The sequence below is a fragment of the Sphaeramia orbicularis genome, chromosome 18 (assembly GCF_902148855.1).
Source record: "Sphaeramia orbicularis chromosome 18, fSphaOr1.1, whole genome shotgun sequence".
Classification (NCBI taxonomy): Eukaryota; Metazoa; Chordata; class Actinopteri; order Kurtiformes; family Apogonidae; genus Sphaeramia; species Sphaeramia orbicularis.
In genome coordinates, this window is record NC_043974.1 from 42,065,767 (window position 1) to 42,088,630 (window position 22,864).

The 22,864-nt window shown below is 37.4% G+C and overlaps 2 protein-coding genes across 4 annotated transcripts in view; one reads left to right on the top strand and one right to left on the bottom strand.

The window, feature by feature from the left end:
• Positions 1-22,528, bottom strand: part of kif1ca (kinesin family member 1C, a) — a 40,039-nt gene extending 17,511 nt beyond the window's left edge. For 2 of the 3 annotated variants that reach the window (XM_030162334.1, XM_030162333.1), the window contains exons 1-11: positions 21,887-22,528; positions 7,524-7,651; positions 5,715-5,794; positions 5,556-5,634; positions 4,995-5,095; positions 4,843-4,908; positions 4,571-4,749; positions 2,610-2,721; positions 1,166-1,243; positions 919-984; positions 750-828 (exon numbers count right to left, since the gene is read on the bottom strand). In XM_030162334.1, coding sequence (XP_030018194.1) covers positions 750-828; positions 919-984; positions 1,166-1,243; positions 2,610-2,721; positions 4,571-4,749; positions 4,843-4,908; positions 4,995-5,095; positions 5,556-5,634; positions 5,715-5,794; positions 7,524-7,629 — 946 coding nt within the window. In that variant the 5' untranslated portion in view covers positions 7,630-7,651; positions 21,887-22,528. The remainder of the gene's footprint in view (positions 1-749; positions 829-918; positions 985-1,165; positions 1,244-2,609; positions 2,722-4,570; positions 4,750-4,842; positions 4,909-4,994; positions 5,096-5,555; positions 5,635-5,714; positions 5,795-7,523; positions 7,652-21,886) is intronic. The other variant, XM_030162335.1, reaches the window with a different exon arrangement.
• LOC115438644 (oocyte zinc finger protein XlCOF15-like) overlaps positions 1-22,864 on the top strand; it is a 143,125-nt gene that overhangs the window by 32,804 nt on the left and 87,457 nt on the right. The window lies entirely within an intron of this gene.

Sequence of the window (22,864 nt, forward strand, 5' to 3'; positions counted from 1 at the left end):
TGGAATACCTAAAAGCACTGTTTTTGGCAGTACGATGCCATAGCTACTGATGTAGGAACTGAAGTGATTTTGATTATTATCAAGAAAACCATGGAAAATGGATAGATATCAGCTCTGAAATTAAACTACTATGAGCCATTTTTGTTATCATTATATTTGTCCAAACAAATGTACCTTTAGTTGTACCAGGCATTAAAAATGAACAAAAAATTGAAGAGAACAAGGGTGGTCTAATAATTTTTTCCGCAACTGTATATGTTAAGTACTCCACTCATCATCTGGTATTTTATACTAGGGTTCAGTCAATCCATGTCAAGAGTCTTGTTTAGGCTACTGTCATGGGAATGAAGGTCACACTAAAGACTAGAGAAAAAACTTGTTTAGTAAACTATCAGTATCTGCAGAACTTGGTTGTGATGGCAGCTAGTGGCTACTGTTTCTCAACTGAAATGACTGATTTTGAGGGATAACAATAGGTCAAAAACAGTCACTCTACACCTAGATTTTTACATGTAGTTTGACATTTATGTCCAGATTTAATATGCTCATAGAAGCCATTAGGTTTTGTGTTTATGTGCTTTTAATACAGTGTAAAAATGTTATCTTAATAAAGAGCCTAAGAAATAAACATGTATGCAGGTTTTTTAAAAAACAAACAAAACACAAAGTTACTGGTGTCCTTAGGTTTTTGCACAGTCCTATATTGTATTACAATTCCAGAGAAATGACCCTTTGGTTTCAGCACTTACCCAGATTTTCCTTCAGTAGCCAGGTGAGGACAGAGTCTCTGTAAGGTATAAAATCACTTTTCCTCTTCTTATTGCTCTGCTGTGAAACACAATTGTATTATGTCCTCTTTTGAACACCTGGAATGTTGCAGTATAATTAATAAAACATGTTTTTCTTGTGTTGACTTACCATTTCAGCCAGAGCTGATATCACCTTCCCCAGCGTGGTGAGAGACTTGTTGATGTTTGCTCCTTCCTGTACAGCAGATGTCCGATAAATAAACAGACTGACAGACAGTAAACAGTGCCTGTAGATTTGTCAAAACTTGCTTCTGTCTAAACAACTCAAAACTGTCCTATACAATGCCTCTTTACAATTTCTGTTACTTAAGTATTTAAATATTTATAGCAATATATCATGTCATGTGACCTCTGACCTTGAGCCGGGTGCCCTTCGCTCCAGAGGAATCGGCGCGCTCGCTTCCAGCCAAGTCAACCAGACTGATCTTACTGACCTGAGGAAACACATTTTATTTATTTATTTTTTACATCTGTTATACATCATACAGCAAGTCAGTGCTGGTCATGGGTCTCAGCTAATAATACAAAGAGTAATGATGCATTAATACACGCTGTCTAGTCACTTACTATGGTTCAGTTAACCCAGACCCTCCTAATCCAGCTCTGGTCTATCAGAAACTCAACAAATCCTGAAATCTTTGCCCAGAGCTTCTCCACTGGCAAAACACTAAATATTTCCCTACACCACTGAGTTAAAAGATTAGTTCTTTTTCCACAACTCTTGTTCAATAATGAGAATTTACACATTTAAGGCAATTTCACACTAAAAAGTGTGTATACATTTGGTGCACTGCAGTTTTGGACTGCAAAACTTTGTACACTATTCCTACATCCTACCATCATCTACATGTGCTGCGACTCCTTGTATTACACATAAAATATCACGAAAATTGGAAGTGAACTTCAGAAAATTCATGAAGAGGATACTGAAAATTATGTGCTATTCCATGAATATATTAGTACATGATGCTATAGTCTATTTTATACATGGCTATAATAAACGCAGCAGAGCATTGTTTATCTGGAAAGACACTGGAGGATCAGTCAGTGTTCACAAGGTCACAATTAAAATTTAAAAAACGAAAAAACAAAACAAAAACCAAATTAAACTTTGTTTCATTTATGTGCATTGAGTCTTCTGTGAATGAGGCAAGCCTATGTAAAAACATTATCTTGCAAAATTGTTTCCATTTTCGTCATCATTTTCTAACCTGAAACTTCCAAATGCAAAACACTCCTACTAATTGTACTAACCAATTAGAAGGTGTGTTTTGCATTTTGAATGGACACGTATCAGACTTTGGCATGCTGTTAATTTGGCTCATTGTCAACCTCTTCCATTTGTTTTTTCTTTTCTTGTACACTGACAGCAATAGCCTTTGGTACAGGGGTCTTGGGAGGGTTTTATATTCTCAAACTGGTTCAGATCAAACTAATAAATCTGGGAACATGGGAAAGTGTTCTAAGACACTGTTTTTCCCATCAGCCCAGTAAAAAAACTGACTTAAATCTTAACAAATCCTGAGATCCAAATGTGTGTGTCTCCCACCTTTTAATTTACATAACAGTCCTAGCTCTCATAATCTGTTTTCTGCATAACATAAGACATTCAGTCTTGTGTGTTTGCTTGACATTTGTCGAAGATGTAAGTTAGAAAATTTTGAGCAGGTTTTCATCTTTAAACTCAAAAAACTTAATTTGGAAAAAGGGGACCTGATAAAAACTGGAAGAATACTTGACCTTTTAAATACAGTTGGATTTCTGAGCCCCCAGAATGACAGTGAGGTCTACATTACTCACCTTCTCAGTGTCCAGGCCTGTCAGCTGGTCTCGTCGTTTCTGTGTGAAGACAATGGTGAAAACGGCGTGTGACCTGGATGAGGTTTCATTCATGTTTGTAGCTGCAACTGTCCTGTAATAAATAGACAGACAGATGGAAAAAAATCAATCATGGAAGCTGGTAAAAAATATCTAAATACAATAAGCTGTATTAATCCTACGGGGGACAATTTACAAATAAAGTTAGATATGATTGTTGAATCTGTACAATCTGTAAAATCCATATATTGATAAAAAGGTTTACCAATAGTAAAAGGATATCTATGGAGCAATTGAAAGTTGAACTGGAGCAGGAATTAATTTGAGTTAATTTTACACACAGCTAAACCTTTAAAAATGTTCTTGGATGGTTAAATCAAAAGCAACTGGAGTTTGATCTTGGCTTGAAGATGTTTCACCTCTCATCAAGGGGGCTTCATCAGTTCTAAAGACTGCTGGCGTTGAGCCGGGTATTGATCCTCTCCCTATATAAATACCTTGAGAGGTCACATGAGACCTGTTGTGTGTGTTGAGTGCCAACGATTTAACCGTTCAATGATTACCATGACCTGGATGACTGAGAATCTACACAAATGTCTTAAATGTTCTAATAGCAACTGTGAGAATTCACTTGTGATCACATGTTCACTAGAAGAAATTGAGTGCGAGTCTATGGCAGCCTGGACCTCTGGAATCAGCATCAATTGGCCAACCATGATATTACATTTTAATATATATATTCAGCTTCAGTTCTTTCTCCCTGCTTCGATCTGATTGACTAGACCAGCGGTGGGCAACCTGTGGCTCTGGGGCCACATTTGACTCTTGGGGCCATTTCTAGTGGCTCCATGTGGCTTTGTCAAAAAAAAATATGGAAATGAACAACACTAAGCCTTTTTTTTATTGTATTTTTATACATTTTTCTATTTTTGTTGGAGCCATAAAGTCATTCTGATGTTATGCAGTTGGAAAAATATAAGCTATACTCCAACTGAATTAAAAAAAAAAAATAGAAGCAGTAGTAATAGCAGTAAAAGTAGAGTACTTTTTATTTTCTGACTGACTGTATTCATCTGTATTTCCTTTGCAAAGAAAGCCTTCACACGCCAGTAAATTTTTGCTGCACAACACAATAACGACAAGTGTTGCCATTTTCTTTAGTGTAGTTCTGCAATTTCTTTGCAGTTCTGAAAATGCAACAAAACTTTGATTTATTCTCAACATATTCCATACAAACTAGGGATGCACCGATCGGACTTTTTCAGTTCCGATGCCGACGCTGGGGCCTTGTGTATCGGTCGATACCCAGTAATGATACGTTATCTTCGTTGATTTAGTCTCTGTCGAGCATCTACCATTGTTAGCTGTGTACTACCTGGAGCAGCGGCGGCTCCTTTTGATCCACTGAGCTGCTGGAATTCTTTGTGCTCCTTTGCGTGATGCTTCTGCAGGTGCTTAATTCAATTTGTTCGTGTTGTATTTGGCAGTGCTACCACCACCCGTGGCAACATTCATTTTACAAGCATTACAAACTGCCGATAAGTTAAATTGGTGTGGTAAGGCTGAAATACCTCCAAATCACAGACCCCTTAATTAGCTCCATGTTGTCTGTCTGTGTTTGCAACAACTCCACTCAACTCTCAGCATGCATAACATAGCTTGTGTTGTGAAACTTTAAAGGGGAAGGATCGGTCTTAAGGATCAGTTGCTTTTATAGATCCCCGATCCAGCTAAAACACTGATATCAGGGCCAATATCTGATCCTAATATCGGATCAGTGCAACCTTAAAACAAACTAATCCTTGAGAGCTTCTTAAACAGTCACCACTTTGAGGTACAACATATGGGGATATGTTTTGGTTCAAGACAATTTTGTTTTCCCATTTCTGTCCTAAAATGTCTCTTTAGACGGTAACGGTCGCTGACCCATAAACTAGACTGACCGAGCTTTGTTTCCTGCATCCATCAGGTCTCTGATATCAATGAATCCTGTCACAGCCAGTTTGGAAAGATCCTCCACATAGGGTCCAAGGATGGGATGCTCGCGAACTCGCAGGGTACCCTGAGACTTTGGGTTCAACAGATCCCGAACTCGCTCGCAGTAAATCTCCATGTAAGACACCTAGAGGTGGAGTAGACAGCATTCAGCGAATCTTTGGCTGGCTCTTGTACTGAATAAAATACATTGTATAAAAAGGACTGAAGTGAGCTGTACCTCCACAGAGTAGTTGAGGTCAGGGTCTGTGTTTTCTCCCGTTCGCTGAAACAAGTCTTCACACAGCTGAAAATACACAGATCATTACTCACCACAGACAGTTGTGAAACATTACAGAGTCATGTGAAAAAGCAAATCTTTAGCTACTGCACCTGTGGTATAATGCCTTCCTGTCCTGGCTCCTGTTTGCCCATCATGGTGTAGCTCTTTCCTGCTCCCGTTTGACCATATGCAAAAATACATACATTGTATCCTACAAAAATGAATTCATATCATGTTAGAGGGACTTCCATTCATTAAATATATTTATTTTTTGTTTGATACTGAAAGCTGTTTAGAATATTTGATAAGGACTAAATTGGGTTACTTATTTCATTGTACTTGACTTCATAAGTAAACAAACCTAATGTCCACTTGTTTACTTGTTAGAGTAAACAAGTGGAAAATATAAAGAAATGCATATATACTTAGAACAGGATGATTAAGCCGAAACTGTAATCATGTTAGAATTTTCAGTCAATATCAAGTTTAAAGGCTGAATTTTGGTCCCAGATTATGAATTTTGGCATGAAATACAAAGAAAAAAGGCATCACAATCCAGCATAAAAGACAGGTTATTAGTGGCTTTAAAGTTTTTTTTCTGGTCAGAACACAAAAAACACTTTACACCTCAGCACAGATACATTATCCACACGGTCAGGATGGAGGTTTACCTTCGAAGGCATGCAGCAGCATCTCTTCTCCAATGTCTTTATACACCTGCTTCTGCGATGCAAAGCTGGGGTCATCAGCCTGCACACAAACACAACATCTTAACACCAGGCTGTCGACATTCACACAGTGTTTTCATGTGTGTCTTTGTGTGACAATACCGTTGTGTGTGACCAGTAGGAATAGTCAAAGGTGAAGTTCTTGGCTCCATCTTTGTTCTGTTGTTTAGGGTTGGAGATACCTGCAGAAAGATGATCAGAGAGGAGGATTATCACACCGAGTTATGAGACATTATACAGCCGAATGTATGTAGACAAGCCTGAATGAATTTTGAAAAAATGATTAAAAATGACATTTTTATTCTAACTGTTGTTGTGTTGTAATAATTTGATAAAATGCCTAATGAGGTTTGAACACAGTATGTAATAAAGGTTCTGTAATATCTGTAACGACATTATGTATTAGATTATGAAGATTATGACAAAGTGTAGGACTTGTAATCTTTTATCTTGAAATGTAATAGCACAGTACATTATGTAAAAAAACAAAAAATAGATGTCTTCATGTCAGACCAGTGTTACAGCTAAGTTTGTTCTGAGTCTAAAAATCACAAGAAAAACAGATACAAGATAAGCCTTTTAATCACCAATACAGCTAAACTCAAGACATTCAAGTTAAAAGTTGACCTAGAAATACTCATCCCTACTTCATGTCACTGTTGTGGTCTTCTAACAAGGCTATCCACATAGAACATCTTATTCAAGATGCAGGTGCTAGAGCTGCTAAAAGTGTGTCTCATATTTGAAATAACCATTAATATCCATTTTAATCCATTATAAATTGTGGGGAAGCTTTTTACTGGGTTCAGACTGTCCATTGTTATAAAAACAAAACCATTATTTACAACGTACAATGAAACTAAAATTTTCGAAATTTTGTCATGTTATGACATAATGTATTTTTATCTGGCTGAATGGGACCAAATCCCTGTAATCGGGTTCAATTTCATAAAAGCAGCCAGTAGACATGAAGAATGTCATTAATTCTGTGCTTTGAAAAGACGTATTGATCAATCACAGATCACAGGTTATTTTTGTTCAATTTATTTATTTATTTATTTATTTTTTTGTATTTTGCTCATCACCAAATGCATGGCATGGAGCACAAACATGTCATAACAGAAAAAATAATATACATTCAATAAAAAAAAAAAAAAAAAAAAAAAAAAAAATCATTGAAAAACAGTTAAAACCCTTTTCAAAAAGGTGCTTAATTTATGGATTGTTTTTGGTTGTTTGGAAGAAGCATTACAAGTTTATACATTGATGAATACTTTTGATTAGCCCAAGTACTATAATGGTTCTGAATGGAAATACATCCCTGCAGCCATGTTTAACATCTGGACCAAAACAGAAGCCGGAGGTGTGAAAGCGTGTTTGAGATGTTTCAGTCTACGTATGTAAACATCCAGGCCTAAATGTGAGCAAAACTCCCCAAAGATACCCACCTTGAAACACATGATGCATGAATGCATTTTTGACAAGCTCACAATATAAATATCTGTGGAGGAGTGACACTAAAAACAGTCCTGCTGCTGCACAGCATGGCTATGAATAACCTGTGTATTTAAATGGCAGCAAGGTCAAAAGGTCACATGACTGGTAGTGGCATTCTGGGATTGCTCCAGCCAGTCACATTAACTTGTAGGGCAGTAGGAAGTGTGTGTCAGTGCCCAAGGTGCACCCCAAATCTGATTACACTACTGTCCATCACTAGTTAAAAAAAAAAAAAATAAATAAATAAAATTATCATCATCTTTGGTTTTAGCGGTGATGAAACTATTATAGAAGATTATTCCTTAACAAATAAAAACATTTTTCGTTTTTTTCCTTTAATGTCCCCCAACTGGTAATAAGGGCCGTTAGCCACAAGCTAACTGTTCTGTGTGTGTGTGTTTTTGAGCATCTTACACGTGGTGTTTCCTTGCATTTGGATGACACACTTGGCACTGCGTCCAACCTCTCGGGAGTTGAACGGCCGCACTCGGACCGCCACCTTCACCGATGCCCCCGCCATAGCTCAGCTCTGCCCACCCCACCTAAGGACAAGTGATTAGAGAGCACGCTCAGAAATACACACAGACGTCAACATAACATATCATCCAAACATCATGAATAACAAACTAACATGACATGTAATCATTGATAATAATATACATTTAATTAAATCATATTAGTAAATTATCAATAAATTCATCAATCATACTTTTAGTGTTTTTTTTTTATTTTATTATTTTTATATTAATTCAAATATTTACAACTGATTACTCTTGTGCTGCTCACTTTTTAATCAGATATTTTTTTGTTTTTATTCACTTAAACATTCTTTCATTGTGTATATTTTATGGTTCAGAGGTTTATTATATACGATTTGTTCCACTTTAACTCCCCCCCTTTTTCTCCCATCTTTCCTGACCAAACATTTTTCTCCTCCTCTTTTTCCACCGCTCCTCCTTGCTTTTTTTTTATGAGTTTTCTGTCCAACATTCCCGCTCTTTTTTTTTCTTCCTCTTTCCACTGTACCTTTTTTCTTTCCCTGTTTGGTGATGTTTTCTCCCTTCCTACTCTTTTTGACTCTCTTTTTTTCCCTCACATTATCTTCTTCAACATTCTTTTTTTTTTCTTCTGCTTTGCTCTCGTCTGCCTTCCCCCTTTTTATTCATCCTCTCTTCTCTTCCACTCTTATGACTTGTTATCTCTCTGTTCTTTACCTTTTAAAACATTTTTTCTTTTTTCCCTCCTCTGCTTTTATCTTTTGCCCTTCTTTTCTGGTCAGGACTCACTCTCCCTCACCTTTTCCTTCCGCTTCATTCTTTCCTCTTCCCCTCTGACTACTCTTCTCTTCACATTCCTGTCCACTGTTATAGCTTTCATCCTGCTTGCCATGGTAACAACGCCCATCTTGTATTTCCTTCCATCTTTTGTTTTTTGTTTGGGTTTTCTAAACTTTACTTTTTCTTCCACTATTGTGTCTTTATGTCAAACGCCCCTCCCTCAGGCTGCTGTGCACTATAAGCCTGTTCTTCTTACTTCACAATGTTAAACTGTACATTATCAGCAGCTGCGTGTCCATCGTTTAGGGGCCAGTCTTGGATTTGCAGAGTTAGAGATATTTTTGGGAAACACATTAAGCCAATGAAAGTCCTGACAAAGACAACGAGACTGAGTGTGTGTCTATGGTTCTGCTCTGTAATTAAGCAGACAGCCTGTAATAAACACACATAACTTAAATTCCACCACACACAGTTTACAGTCACTAGTTCTTAGAGTTTATATACTTTCTGTCAGGGGTCATCGGCTGCTTTTCTAACTTTTTGACTTGGTGGCCGAGACAATTGCAGGGTTTCCATTACATGTATTTTGTAACTGACCCTAAATTGCAAGATTATTTAGCTTCAGGATTTTAGGAAATCTCATGAAGATGCAATTACATAATTGCGCAGAGGGCTTTACTTTGAAATCATGGACACAACAAGTGAAGACATAGTAACATTCTGCCAAGATGAAAGGGCAAGACAGAAAAAGAGACCTCAGCATCTTGATGAGCATTGTCTTGTTTGTAGTTCTGACTAAAAACGTTGATGAGTCAGCGATATTTTCTCATATTCTATCAGTGCATCCAATTGTTGCAAAATTCAGTGTATTTAAGCTTGTTTTTAGCTTCCCTCTGTAACAATTTGCTCATGTCTTAGCTTGTCATCTGCTTCTCACAGTAAATTTCATGAAAAGGTTTGGCATTTTCAGGTCGTTTGTAGCTTTTCTCTAAGCTGAGTTTTAGGTTGTTTTGGCTTATTTCAGCGGCAGCAATGTTTTCAAAAACGCTGATAGCACATCCTATAAAGACCTTTTATTGTTAAAAACACTTACATGTTGCAAACACTAGAGATTACACAGTAAAAGCTTGTTGGTTTCATTACATGTGGACATTTCTGACCATACACAATGAGTGCATTGCATGTGGTCACTGGTGCATAACAAAGGCAATATGTCAGAAATCTGGGTCCGATTCCAGACTCAGTCATTTCCTGCATTTTATCCTCCCTCTCTCTCTCCTGCCCTTCCTGTCCGTCTATACTTTGTGGCTATCCTACATAAAGCACTTCAAAAACGTTCACCATCACTGCTTGCTTAAATACAGGCAAACTGTTTAGGTGCAATTTAAATATGAAAAAGACAAAGAACATTAAATGCAACAGTAATCTGAATTTATTTGAACTGGTTAGCTTTGTGGGATGATGTGAAAAATATAAGTACATGAAAGCAGAACCAGGGTATTTCAATATTGTAATCAATTGTACAGAACTACTGACTAAACATAGTGCAGACCAACATCATGTTTACAGCTTTAAGGAGTGACGTTTTTCTTTCTTTTTTTTTTTTTTTTTTAATGGAATTATGCTTTTTGAAACATTTCCCTGTGGTCTACATAAACTGTAAATGCTATGCTTGGATCTGAATTCGTCATTAATTAAACTCCACAGGTCCATCTTCATCCCTATTTTTGAGTAATGACACGAAAAAGGTCGTTTTGAGTGCTGGCCCTTTAAATACACATGACCCCACCCCCTTCAGGTTGTTGACCATGCTGCTCTGTCCTGTTCAGCCACTGGAGTTCATTCATACAACCAACAACTGAACATTTTAGGTGATCAGCTCAAAGTTTGAACATATTTTCAGTATGGACTACAACCGCTGCTGCTGACAAACAATTATGGCATACTTGGATAAATGTTTGTCGGAAGTCTTGACCTTTTATGAGCAAATGTCGTGATGTAACTAGTTATAAAATGTAACGAATTAAGAAAGAATTAAAACAGGTTGTAGAAATCCACTCGGTTTTTGCCGGAATAAATATAAAGATAGCTTTGCAGCACCTGGAGGGTTCAAATTCAAACGTTACAAACTATTAGGGTCCAAATACACAAATAAATGACCCAAAGACTAATAAAAGTGGGTTTAGCAAAATATGAGCCCTTCAAAGTTTGTTGGAGTGGATTACATGTTTCTGTGTGACAACAATTAATTAAGTGGTCAGTTATTTATTGCTGCACAATCATATTTACTGAGCTGCTGCTTCTTTGCAAGTGAGAACATCAAGCAGCAAAGAAGAGCTGCAGTATGTTCACAAGAAGCTTTTTAAGAAACTATGAATGGAAGATTAAAAATCTCAACAACTCTAGACTCATGTTTCGATGTGCTTATTTAAGAATATGATAAAATGAGAAATAAATAGACTGCATTAAGTAATTTTTGGGCAAAAAAAGTGGTAAACTGTTGAAAATGGTCATGCATTAAATCAAACTTAATCTCAAGTGTCTATTCCTGATCTGCTTGGTTTGTACATGACACCTCATCACAGCTATTTAAAATAGATCTTACAGCTGATGGAATGGGTCTAAAATGTGGGGATTTTATGGTCCAAGTCTGGTGTTACAAATCAAGTAATGATCCACACTACTACAGTCATCCTGCTCACACCACAACCATGTATGTTAGGACATTTGCGTAACTTCACCAGGGGTTGGTCAAAGAAAACTATTTTCCTCTTTGTATGTGTGGTCACAAAGAACATAAATTTAATTGGATTTAATTAAATACACCATTGACCCACTCAGACCGGATCAGTGAATCAACAGACAAGGAGGAGATGGCGGGGTCACTGTTTGAAGTAAAGATAAGAACACAGAATATATCGAAACATGGGGGCGAGTGGGAAAAGGACTGTGTCATAGCAGTGATCATTTTCAGACCAAAGCTAATCACCGTCCTGATGATGTCAGTTCGGCTCCACATTCAAACTGTTAGTTATCTGTCTCAAAGCTCAAAGCACAGTGGAAAAAGTGATTTAAAGGACAGTAATGGTCTGTTTTTATTGAACTATTTGGTAAAATCTGGAGATTGTTTCAACATTGAAAAACTGAGCTCTGGTAATATTTTTTAAAAGGACATGAAAGAGCTTTCTTTATAGTCTGGCTTTTAATTTAGTTTGGCTTTATAGTTCATAGAAATTTAGCATTTTAGTCCCAGTTCAATAATTTTTTACTCCTGATGTTTGTGTTTTTTATATTATTAAAGGTTCTATTTTGCTTCAAGCTCAGTTTTTAGCACAGTTTTTGCACTTAATTTTACCTCATGTATTTCACTCAATTATTGTATATATTTTATTAATGATCTTTAAATATTTTTTTTGACTTTATTGAACTGTATCTTATTTGTTACTGACTTTAACTTTTTTAGTTCCTTTACTGTATAATTTTTATTTTATTGATTTTCATCATCGTTTACTTTACTAAATTGCACGTATTAAATTTTCCTTATTTATAGTTTTTTGTTGTTTTTTGAAAACGAAATTGATGTTTATTTATTGATTTTTTAAATATATTTCCATTTCTTCTATTGACTTGAATCATATTTATTTAGTTTTATTTATTTCAGCCTTTAATTGTTTTGTTGTAATTGTATATTTATTTATTTCAGCCTTTAATTGTTTTGTTGTAATCGTATGAAAAGTTCTACTGTACATAACTCACACTGGCATTAGAAACTGTATGACTCATTAGTTTGTTCTGAATGTGATCAACTGAGTTTTAAGTATTTTTTGGTTCCCAGTTTGTGATAATATGTTTACTTCCTTTGACTGAGTGACAAAACAGAGTGGGCACTCCCAGGATGTTCATGCAAAGCTACACAAATGCAGCAGTGCAGTGTGATGCGATCCTCAGGTGTGGTTTATGTGCTGCCTGTCAGATAATCATCAGTTTCTCGAAAGGATAATTACATGTCGCTTCATCGTCCAGATGCTATCTCAGTCATCTGATCCTCTGACATTCTTGGCTCATCTTTGATCTCATCTGCTTTTCTATTCATCTCCACGTTAGCAGGTAACAAAATATGTGCATTAGCAGCAACTTTGGTTCTTTGCATTTAAAGAAACAACATCTCTGCCATAGTAGGTCAATCAGTCAAGTTTGTATTTAGCTTCATTGGTAGCTTATTGCAGGCATCATGAATAAAGAGACAAGTTATAGAAGCTAATAAAGGTAGGATGAAACAATGCATGCATGACATCAAATGTAGAAAACCATGTGTCTTCATACATTACATTTGGACAGTGTTTTAACAATCTGGGTATAAACCATGGAGGAAAATGAAAATATAGCTGATTTTACCTGTAGTGCTAAGTGCTTTTTGGTTTGTTTTACAGCTTAATTTTTACTACAGAATTGTTTTTCCCTTTTAGCTTTAACTGTAACAGAAGGTGGAGGCACACAGGATTGACTGGGGAAAAGCCCTGGGCTGCTCTTTAAACATTCCATGTCACCTTGTGTCATTTTAAGGAGCAGATGAAACAGACGATGTTCTCAAACTCTCAGCAGATTCATGTTCAGGCCTGCAGCTCAGAAGAGCGCTTAGTTAGGACTGTTTGCACACAGGTCAATGGCATCCGACAGTGTTGGGTTAGAAGTAGAATTTAGTTAGTTTAATAAAAAAAATACTAGTATCACACTGTGAGAAAAATTAAATACACGTTCTGTATTGAAACTTTACCTCTGTAGAGTATGTAAATATATAGGTAAAGTCTGAAAAATCAAAGTAGTCAAAGAAAAATGTGTGACTGAGTACAGGGACATTAACTGTATTTGAGTTTAAAAGGAGCTGTAGGACACACTGACGTAACTGTCCTAGTCTGTTATCGTCTTTGTATGTCATGTCATGTGACTGCTCTTTGTCTCAAAATGTCAATATTCTTGCCTTAAGATGTCACTGTTATCAAAACGTCATCCTCTATGCTAAATGTCATCCTGTTTCTAAGCTGTTATCACAGTCATGTGTCTAATGCATCTGATAGAGTAACTTTGGGGTATAAAGGTGTCTTCCTTTGTACGGTTGACAGATCTCTCACACCCCGACTGTCCTTGATTGCTGTGTGAGCTCTTATCTGTACACAAATAAGGCCTTGAAATAAGCGCAGACACTAATATCACAGACACTGATGAAGAAGGACTAGTAGAATAAGGAAGAGGAGGTGAAGAAGATGAGGAAGAGGGAGGAGGTGGAGGAAATGGGGAAGTGGAAGTAGGAGGAAAAGTAGAAGGAGCTGGGGGGAAGAACAATAAGAAACTAGAAGAGAAGAATTAGAGGGAAAAGGAGGAGGTGGAAGTGGAGAACTGGAAAGAAGGAAGGGGAGTAGAAAAAGGAGTAGGTGGTGGAGAAATAGAAAAAGGAGATGGAAGACAGGAGGAAGAGGGAGAAGTAGAAAAAGAAGGTAAGTGAAGAAGTGGCAGATGTTGAAGGAGGAGGAGGAGGAGAGAAAGAAGAAGAAGAAGACACAGCTCATCTTCATATCTGAGAAGGTGGAATCATGACATGTTTTAACATGAAAAATAACAGTGGTATATAGTGGTAACTTGTATTTTAATTATTTTTATGCAAAAAATCTTTATACGTAAAGGAGCGAAAGATGTTAGACAAATACACTGGAGTACAAAGTACAATATCTGCCTCCGAGATGTGGTGGAAGTAAGAAGTCCATGTACATCAAATGTGTACTTTAGTACAGTGACAGTACTTAAATACATACCACTGCTGGTTGTGTTTGCTCTGTCAACATAGGAACACAGCAAACAGAAACAAGATGGAGGACACAGATACTGGACTCTAATCTTATTTTGTGTGTGTGTGTGTGTGTGTGTGTGTGTGTGTGTGTGTGTGTGTGTGTGTGTGTGTGTGTGTGTGTCTGTCTGTCTGTCTGTCTGTCTGTCTAGGTGAACAACCAGCCTACATACCACAGAGCACGGGCAGAAAGGCTGACATCACAGCACAGGCATGCCACACACACATATACAGACACACACACACAGACACACACAGACAGACAGATGGAGTGCTGTACAGTGTGTCTGGTTGAACAGGCCCGGCTGGTCCTGACGCTACCGTTAGCTAAACTAACCAGCTGTTTAAACAGACTCACAGACGCAGACCAGGTTCACGTTCAAAGAAAAAAGGCTTGGTTTAAAAAAAAAAAAAAAAAAAAAAACACGTGAGGAAAGTTCAGTCCAAACCAGCAGTAACAGTTATCTCAGCTCCACGCACACACAACCACAAATCTGCACAGCACACTAGTCGAGTTTCCATCCAGATGTTTTTATCTGCATTTTCACTTTGACTGTCTTTACAATGGCCGCTACAGTGAGCACACCCCTACATCTACAGGAGTCTGCCATGTAGAATATGATTAACTCGGATTTAAAGGTTTCATACAGACCCTACTGTTAGTAATGAGGCTTTCCATTTTTGTAATTACTTAAACTGTGGCAGCCCACACCCACAGCCTAAACTTCCGGTTACATGAAGTACTGAAAACATATTTACACTTCTCATAATAACAAAGATCTCTTTCAGCAAAGTGTAAAACCAGGATTACTGTGCATTAGATAACGCTGCAGCAAACTCATCATCTGAATTCATTTCACTTTTCAAGACTTCCCAGTTTCAGCAAAACATTACATTAACAAGAAAAGCACTCGGAGAGCGCAGACCTCCGCCAGGACAGATCTGCCCCCCTGATCACCACCAAAATTTAATAATTTCTTCCTTGTGCCAGTATCAACATTTCCTGAAAATTTAATGAAAATCCGTCCATAACTTTTTGAGTCATCTTGCTAACAAACAAACACGCAAACAAACAAACAAACACGCAAACACACAAAGAAAAGTGATCATAATACCTCCTGGCGGAGGTAACAAACTCCTGCAGATCAACACAAAAGTAACCTCACATGGTGAAAGACATAAAAAACATAACGTGCCAGCAATGTTGCAAAATAAACACATGAACAAGATAGAAAAAAAAGAGACAAAAATGACAAATGATGTAAGAGCAGGAACACAATACAAGAGACTTTACGAGCCAATAGTGACACTATAGACATAAGGCAGTGATGACGCAGCAAGACAAAAACAATGTGAAAGACACACAAAGACAATTACAACATAAAGACATAAAAACCAGACAAGACAATAGTGACATTAAAGGTGTGAGACAAAAACGACACAAAAAATGTAACAAGACAATACACTGTTAAAGACACAACAACAAATGAACATAAAAGATGTAAAAAGCTGGAAACAAGACATAAGATAAAGAACATGATGGAAGAGACTAACAAGACAATAATGTAAGATATAAGACAAGGGTGAGGTCAAGAGCGTCACAGATGGACAGCCCACTACTTTTTGATTCATAACTTTTGAACCAGACAAGTTTATTACACATAATTGGACAGGTCTAAATGCCATCTTAAACAAACTCAAAGGGCAAAATTTAGTTTCAAATATTTTTAAATGAAAAATATCAAAAACTACTGTGTCACGGATGGACAAAAAATTAACATCTATTTTTTTGCAAAAATTACAAAGTTTTTCAATAACATTATAACATTATATTCAAACGTATTTTGCATAGATTCATTTTGCATTGTATTTATATTGTATTTTGCATTTATTAATTTTAAACACTGTATGTTTAGAATATGACATAAATAACATAACAGTCAAATATCAATGTATTTGGAATAAATTTAGTTTATTTATGAGAGTTTATAAAATAAACCCAGAATGATGGCACAAAACTTTGTCACTTTCCAAACATTCACATTCCTAAAACTCCTCAAATTCTTTTTTCAATTTTTTTCTCATTTCAAAATACATTTTCCTGAAAATTTAAGTAATTACATACCCAAAAATGTAAGTTTGGTGTAGATTATTGTGATTTAATTTTTCTGACAAGATGTTAACATTCCCTTGACTTCGCCCAGAAACGATCAGGAGAAAACAATGTAATAGACACTGCGAGACGCAAATTATATAAGACATAAAAAAATGATACGAGACAGCAGACAAAAACAAGGTAGAAGCTGCGAGACAATGAAAACAATGACAAAATGACAAAATGTCTGACATGACAAGATGAAATAGAAGCAACACATGCAATAAGAGTAGATGTAGGACAAACAGCATCATAACATTTTAAGTTCTGTTGCTAACTCTGACGACTGATTTACTCACTGGAGTGAAGTAAACGTTCATTATTTACAGACTATTGTTTTTGATCAGATGTTAAATTTTGAGCAGTTTATTAATATTCATATTATGTTAATATGACGTGATCTTCAGGTTATTTTCACTCACACAGATGCTAGAAATATCCTTTAAAGGCACACTGACACTGATATACTTTGAGGACATTTAAAAATCTGGACTTTTTCACTTCTGCTGTGGTAAAAAAGTCCAATCAGTACTTCCACTTTTACCACAGTCTGTTTTCACACATCTGTGCTTCTACCGAGTAAAACAATGTGTGGAATTTTGACACCTCTGCATATATCACTATCTCTTACTGTATTGTTATTGATGAGGAGTGAACACGTCTGATCTGATCATAGTTATGTGGATTAACTCCCACAGGGGCTTAGTTCACATGTGGAGGCCTCAGTGGAGGAATGCGATAATGAATGGTCTTCATACCACGCACACACACCATATGGTAATGTACACAACGTCACACACACACAGCTAAAGATAGCCATCGGTTCGACTCGACGCCCACTTTGTAAAGAACATTTCACTTGGACTGTTTGACTCGCACTGACAGATGAACGCTTCCTTCATTACAATGAGTGGGTGCTGCCTTCAGGCTCAGTCAGAAATAAAAACACACATTGCCAACACCTAAGGAACTAATTGCCATGGCTCAGCACAAATATTTCATAAATTACATGCAACTCAACTTCACCACAGCTTCTAAGATGAATTTCAGAAAAACTGACCAGCTTCACATACTCATATTTCTACAGAAGTTACAACAGCTGAAAAACACTAAGCTGATGCTACAGAATGTACTTCAGAGAAACAGTCTGAGGTGTTTTCTCCATGGCAACAGCAGCTGAGGCTCATGGGTACTGTAGTTTACAGAGCTGCAGTGTAATTACAGGGTTCCTGCACATTTGACATTTCTAAATTCCATACATTTTCCAGACCCTAATTTCAAGATGTCTTGGTAAAAAAATTACAACCAGCCAACCGGTCTTTATATTTGGGATTTATGAGCCAGTCGTCAGGGAATTTACATCTGCACATTATGAGTTCTGCCAGTGATCATACAGGGCATGTTGAATAGCTTGAACAGTGTGTGGACATCACCTGTCCAGCAGCAGTGAAACTTGACGACACCTGGGCAGGCCTTAAAATGGGTTGCAGGAGGACAAGAGCAGAAGGCTGGGCATTCAACTTGTCAGTCTGCCCAAATATTTTCTGGGATGCATAGCCTACTGTATGTGCTCTCACACAAACATTTTAGCTGCACTAGCAAGCGCTTTAAAAAAAACAGATCGATCGATCCATGTCTTTTTTTTTTTTTTTAGATATTCATAACTTCATGTTTTAGAAAATAGAACAGTGGTAACAGTCTTGGAAACATGAATATTTGTCCATACATTTGTTTCCATCTTCCATACTTTTCCAGACCGGGAAATTCCATACTTTCCATAATTGTGTAGGAATCCTGTAATTAGAAACATTCAGACTGTGTACAGTCTGGGGGCACCTGTGACCGAGAAGGTTGGAGAATCAGCTTGTGACCGAAGGGTCACAGTTTGATTCCCTGGACTGGCAGAGAAATTGTTGGCTGACATGCCCTTGTGCAAGGCACTTAACCCTCATTTGCTCCCCTAACACCTGACACGGCAGCCCACTGCTCCTATTCTACAGTGTGTGATGTGTTCTAGCATGTTTTAGCAAGTGATGGGTTAAATGCAGAGGATCAGTTTCAGTGTGTGTTGCATGTCTGCATGTAAAACTAAACTGACAAATAATTGATCTCAGTCTAAACTCCTAGAACTTTAAACTCTCGGAACCTCATTTCCTCAGTAACAGTCTCAGTAGAACTTTTTCTGTTACAGTGGTCAGGGGTTAATATGATGATTCTGACCTGAAATTAGTGACTTCTGGGAAAAATAGCAGTCTCTAGGTATTTCTTCCTTTTACTTAGACATTTGTTTCAATAGTTGTAACACAGTCAGAAGTAATACATATAGTATACTGGCAATTTTTTAAGGAAGGCGGTAATATCTTTCCAATATCTTTTATCTTTCTTTTATCAATTAGTCATCTGTCTAGGAACTACTGCTAATTTCTTAGCATGTTAAGTCCACTACTGGTTGTCTTCTAAGTCTAAACATTAAATGAACACTTACAAAAAAAAAAAACTCCAACTACTAAAACTACTCAGTAAAACTACAACTACTTTGCACAAATAAAACTAACTCAAGCTAAAGTGAAAGACTAAATATAAGGAATAATAAACATTTTAACACAATAAGACCTCTAATTCCACATAGTTTCATATCAGAGTCCGTGTGAAAAACAACTGGTCAGAACAGATGGCACAGTTGGAGACGTCTCACCTTCTGGATGCTAACTCAGGTGTCTGCTGAACAGCACTAATGCTAATAAATTCACACAAACATACACAGTAATCATGAAATAATAATGACGGGTCCACTCTTGGTGTTGGCTAATAACGCCAGAGCAGAATCCAAACAACATGTGGCTAAAAATACTCAACACACACACACACATAGATAGCTGAGATGCCTTTAGCCACACAGGCTAACTTTAGAGAGAGAGAGAGAGAGAGAGAGAGAGAGAGAGAGAGAGAGAGAGAGACATTCAAAGTGTGTAGAGCTGAACTGGACTGTCATTACACTCACTTTGTATTTATCAGAGGAATTACATGTCTTAAGTGGGATTAGAAAGGAGCGAAGAGTCTTCATCAGCTCGATGAAACTAAAAACTTTAGCATTTCCAGGTACATTTTCTAAAAGCAAAATAACACTTGGTATGCTCTTGTTCAAACCAGATCAAATCAAAGTTCATCTATATAGCACTTTACAACAACATAAGAAGCCCAAAGTGCTTTACATCTAAAAGCATGATTAAATTATAAGATTATTTTCAAGATTATTAATTATAAAAATATCTTGTTTTCCCTCTTATTTAATGTACAGTTTGGAACTTCTTTTTTAGTTTGGAACTTTTTGTCCTTTCCAAGTCAACCGTCACTCATAATGTCCTGTCAGATATTCAGATCTGATTACTATTTTACTGCTCCCTTGGGCAACTCCTTTGTCATTTTTTTGTACATTTTCACATAGATGTCTTAATAATACCAGCGGTCTTGTGTACAATGTAACACTCTGGTCTGAAAGTCATTGTGCTATTGTAGCACAAATACTACAATATCTATGAGTCTCAGTCTCTGCTGCTGCAGCGATGGCACCCAGGATTAAAGCTGGACACAATGTAAAAAGCTGTGTAATTGTTTGTTCAATTACAACTGAACTGTGCAGAAACAGAGCATGTATTTAGCCATTTTGGGTTTAAAGTGCATCTCAAAAAGCACTATAAATTTAATATTTTTCTTCTAATATGTTTATCTATCCTTTCAGCTAAAGTCAAGATCTTATATTGATAGTTTATTATATGTTCCATGGTCAGATCAGCTAAACCTCTGCCGTTCCTCCCACCACTGAAAGAGCAAATTAAAGTGAACAGTAATTCAAACACAGCTGTTGTCCCAGCCTTGTAACTAAATACAGACAAAATGATGACAATGTCAAACTTTAATTTGACTATCTCACAATATGGAGCTACTATGACCTTCATCTATTACACAACCTACCGGAACATACCATGAAGCGATCCATGGACCAACAAGACAGGTGTGTTTAAGTAGTTAAAACTGTCTTCAAGTATTGTTTGTAAAATTACCATCCCAGGTTGCCTTCTTTTACCAAAGTCTAGACCAGATCCTCATTCTACTCTACTATTGTACAGTGTGCCCAAAGCAACATTAGCTTAGCCTAACTGTTTACAACTACATCAACATGAAAGAAACCTACGCTGGTGACATTTAATTCTTAAACTTTGACTTGTACCTTGGCTTGAGATTCAGTAGATTTTATTATTGTACAGTCTGCATGTGTGTTGTCTCCAAGTTTGTTAGACCCATGTTACTGTCAAACTTTTAAGACCACTCAGATATCAGAGTCTGTGGGAGCCTTTAGTTGTGACTGAGAAAGAAACCAATTGCTGGTCAGTATTAAGTACATTAGCATAACTGATTTGTGGTCACTTCTAAATGCAAACTGTTGTGTAATAACGCAGCAAATTAGATAGTTCAATGAGCAGTTTACAGCATTATTGGAAATTACTCTAGGTGCAGCAGCTGAAAATAGTTTTTAATAATTGTTGATTGTTTTATCAGTTAATCAGCTACTTATTTACTTGATAGAATGGCAGAAAATGATGGAAAATGTCAGTATGAATGTATCCAAAAGCTCAAAATGACATCCTCAATATGACTTGTGTGGTTCACAAGCAACTTATAACAATCAGAACACTTAGATTTTTATTCTTAATAGAAGAGTCAAACCAACTGATTGTCAAAAGAAGAATTGATTAATTCATTAGCACATAATCAAAGCTTAGGCTAAGTTATGCAAACTGTAAGTCAAATCTAAGTTCTGTGTGTGCTGGGCCTAACTGAAAAGCATTTTCTGTTGAACCTTTTAAACTTTAAAGAACATCAATATTTTACACTTATCCCACAACTGAATAAAATCTGCACCAGATGTCCTAAATAAAGTGTAGGACTCAACATGTCATGCCAAGTTTGAAAAGTATTATCAGGATTTGAAAGGATATTTGGAGATCTGACAAATTAGCCTGTGTGCTATTTTATTTAGCTTGTTTAATGAAAAGCTTGTTTAATGAAAAAAAAATGACTGGTTAAAGAAGTTTGTGATCAAGTCCTATATAAGAGTAAGAAAGACAAAAACACACTAACTCTGTCAGCTTGAAAAACACCGGTGTCATTTTCCCCAGGTGAGCTTCTATAAAGGGCGTTTTCACTCTTTTTTCACTTTTATTTACTTTATAAACTTTACATGAATGAACTCTATACCTTCAAACCTTCAAAATATCGTCTTAAAATGATCTGAAAGGTGTTTCCTTTGTTTTAATGATGTTATTGATTAGTTTTCTCATGTTAACCTGTCAGTAAAACACAAAAATAAGGATCAAATTCATCTGTCATGGTTTGTGCTTGAATGCTGGGAATCACAGACTAATCCTGTCGTAAACGTCATTTAAGTGTATACTGTACCAATCTGGGGTTGTTATTATTGTTATATAATGGTACCGGGATGACTCACCTCTACTGGACCGGAGGAAACGGGGAGTCTCGTGGAAGCCACGCGCTGATACGTTCACACAGTCTCCATCTCTCCGTTCACAAAACAGAACAAAACAAACAAATTAATAATAAACCAACTGCCGGTGTGTCCGCCCGTGAACCAGCCGTGGTGCTGGTCGTGGGACCGGTCCGGGCCTGTCGGTACCGGGACACACACACACACACAGACGGACAGAGTCACAAAGTTGGGTGGGGGCGCTGCTGCTGTTTCACACGCGCACACAAGAAAAGTTCAAACGTTAGCTAAAGTCGGTTCCTCCGGTGTAACGGCGGGTCTTTGTCAACTGTACTCGGAGCTGACGCCGGTAAAAGTGACGTCAGACAGGAAAAAAAGTGGGGAAAAAAGTTGGATCCAAATGAAGGAAAGTTGAGGCCCGCAGCTGGCGGGGCGGCGAATCACGGCAGGTCCGGCTGCTAGTGGCTACTACACGGTAATCCGGTGTCTGTCCGGCCCGGTGTCCACTTCTTTTGATCCTGTCCGGGCTGGGCTGGGGGGAAGTTTAACGGTAAACCGGGAAAGCTTTGACGGAAAGTGTAGTTTTAAAAAGGAAAAAAGTGGAGGGGGGGGAGAGTGGCAGAGGCTGGCCGGTGGCCTGGCCGCGCGGCGGTGTGTGTGCGTGTGATTGCGGGCGCGTTCCCGTGACGGAAGAGTGCAGGCTCCCATGGAGTCAGATCAGCCAACCAGTCAGCCGCGAGCCCCGGGACTGTGGGCCGCTCCGCCCCGCCCAGCTCTGCTCTGAGCCGGGCCTCCCCCTCTGTGACAGAGGTCTCACTCTGACACCAGCAAGACACAACTAATGTAAAACCAATGTCTGATTGCAACACACCAAAAATATTTTGGCCCGAATAGTAAGTTTACACTTATTCCTGACAGGCTTCTCTAGTGTAGGTGCGTTTAAGAAGTTTCATTAACAAAACTATTGAAGGATTATGTCAT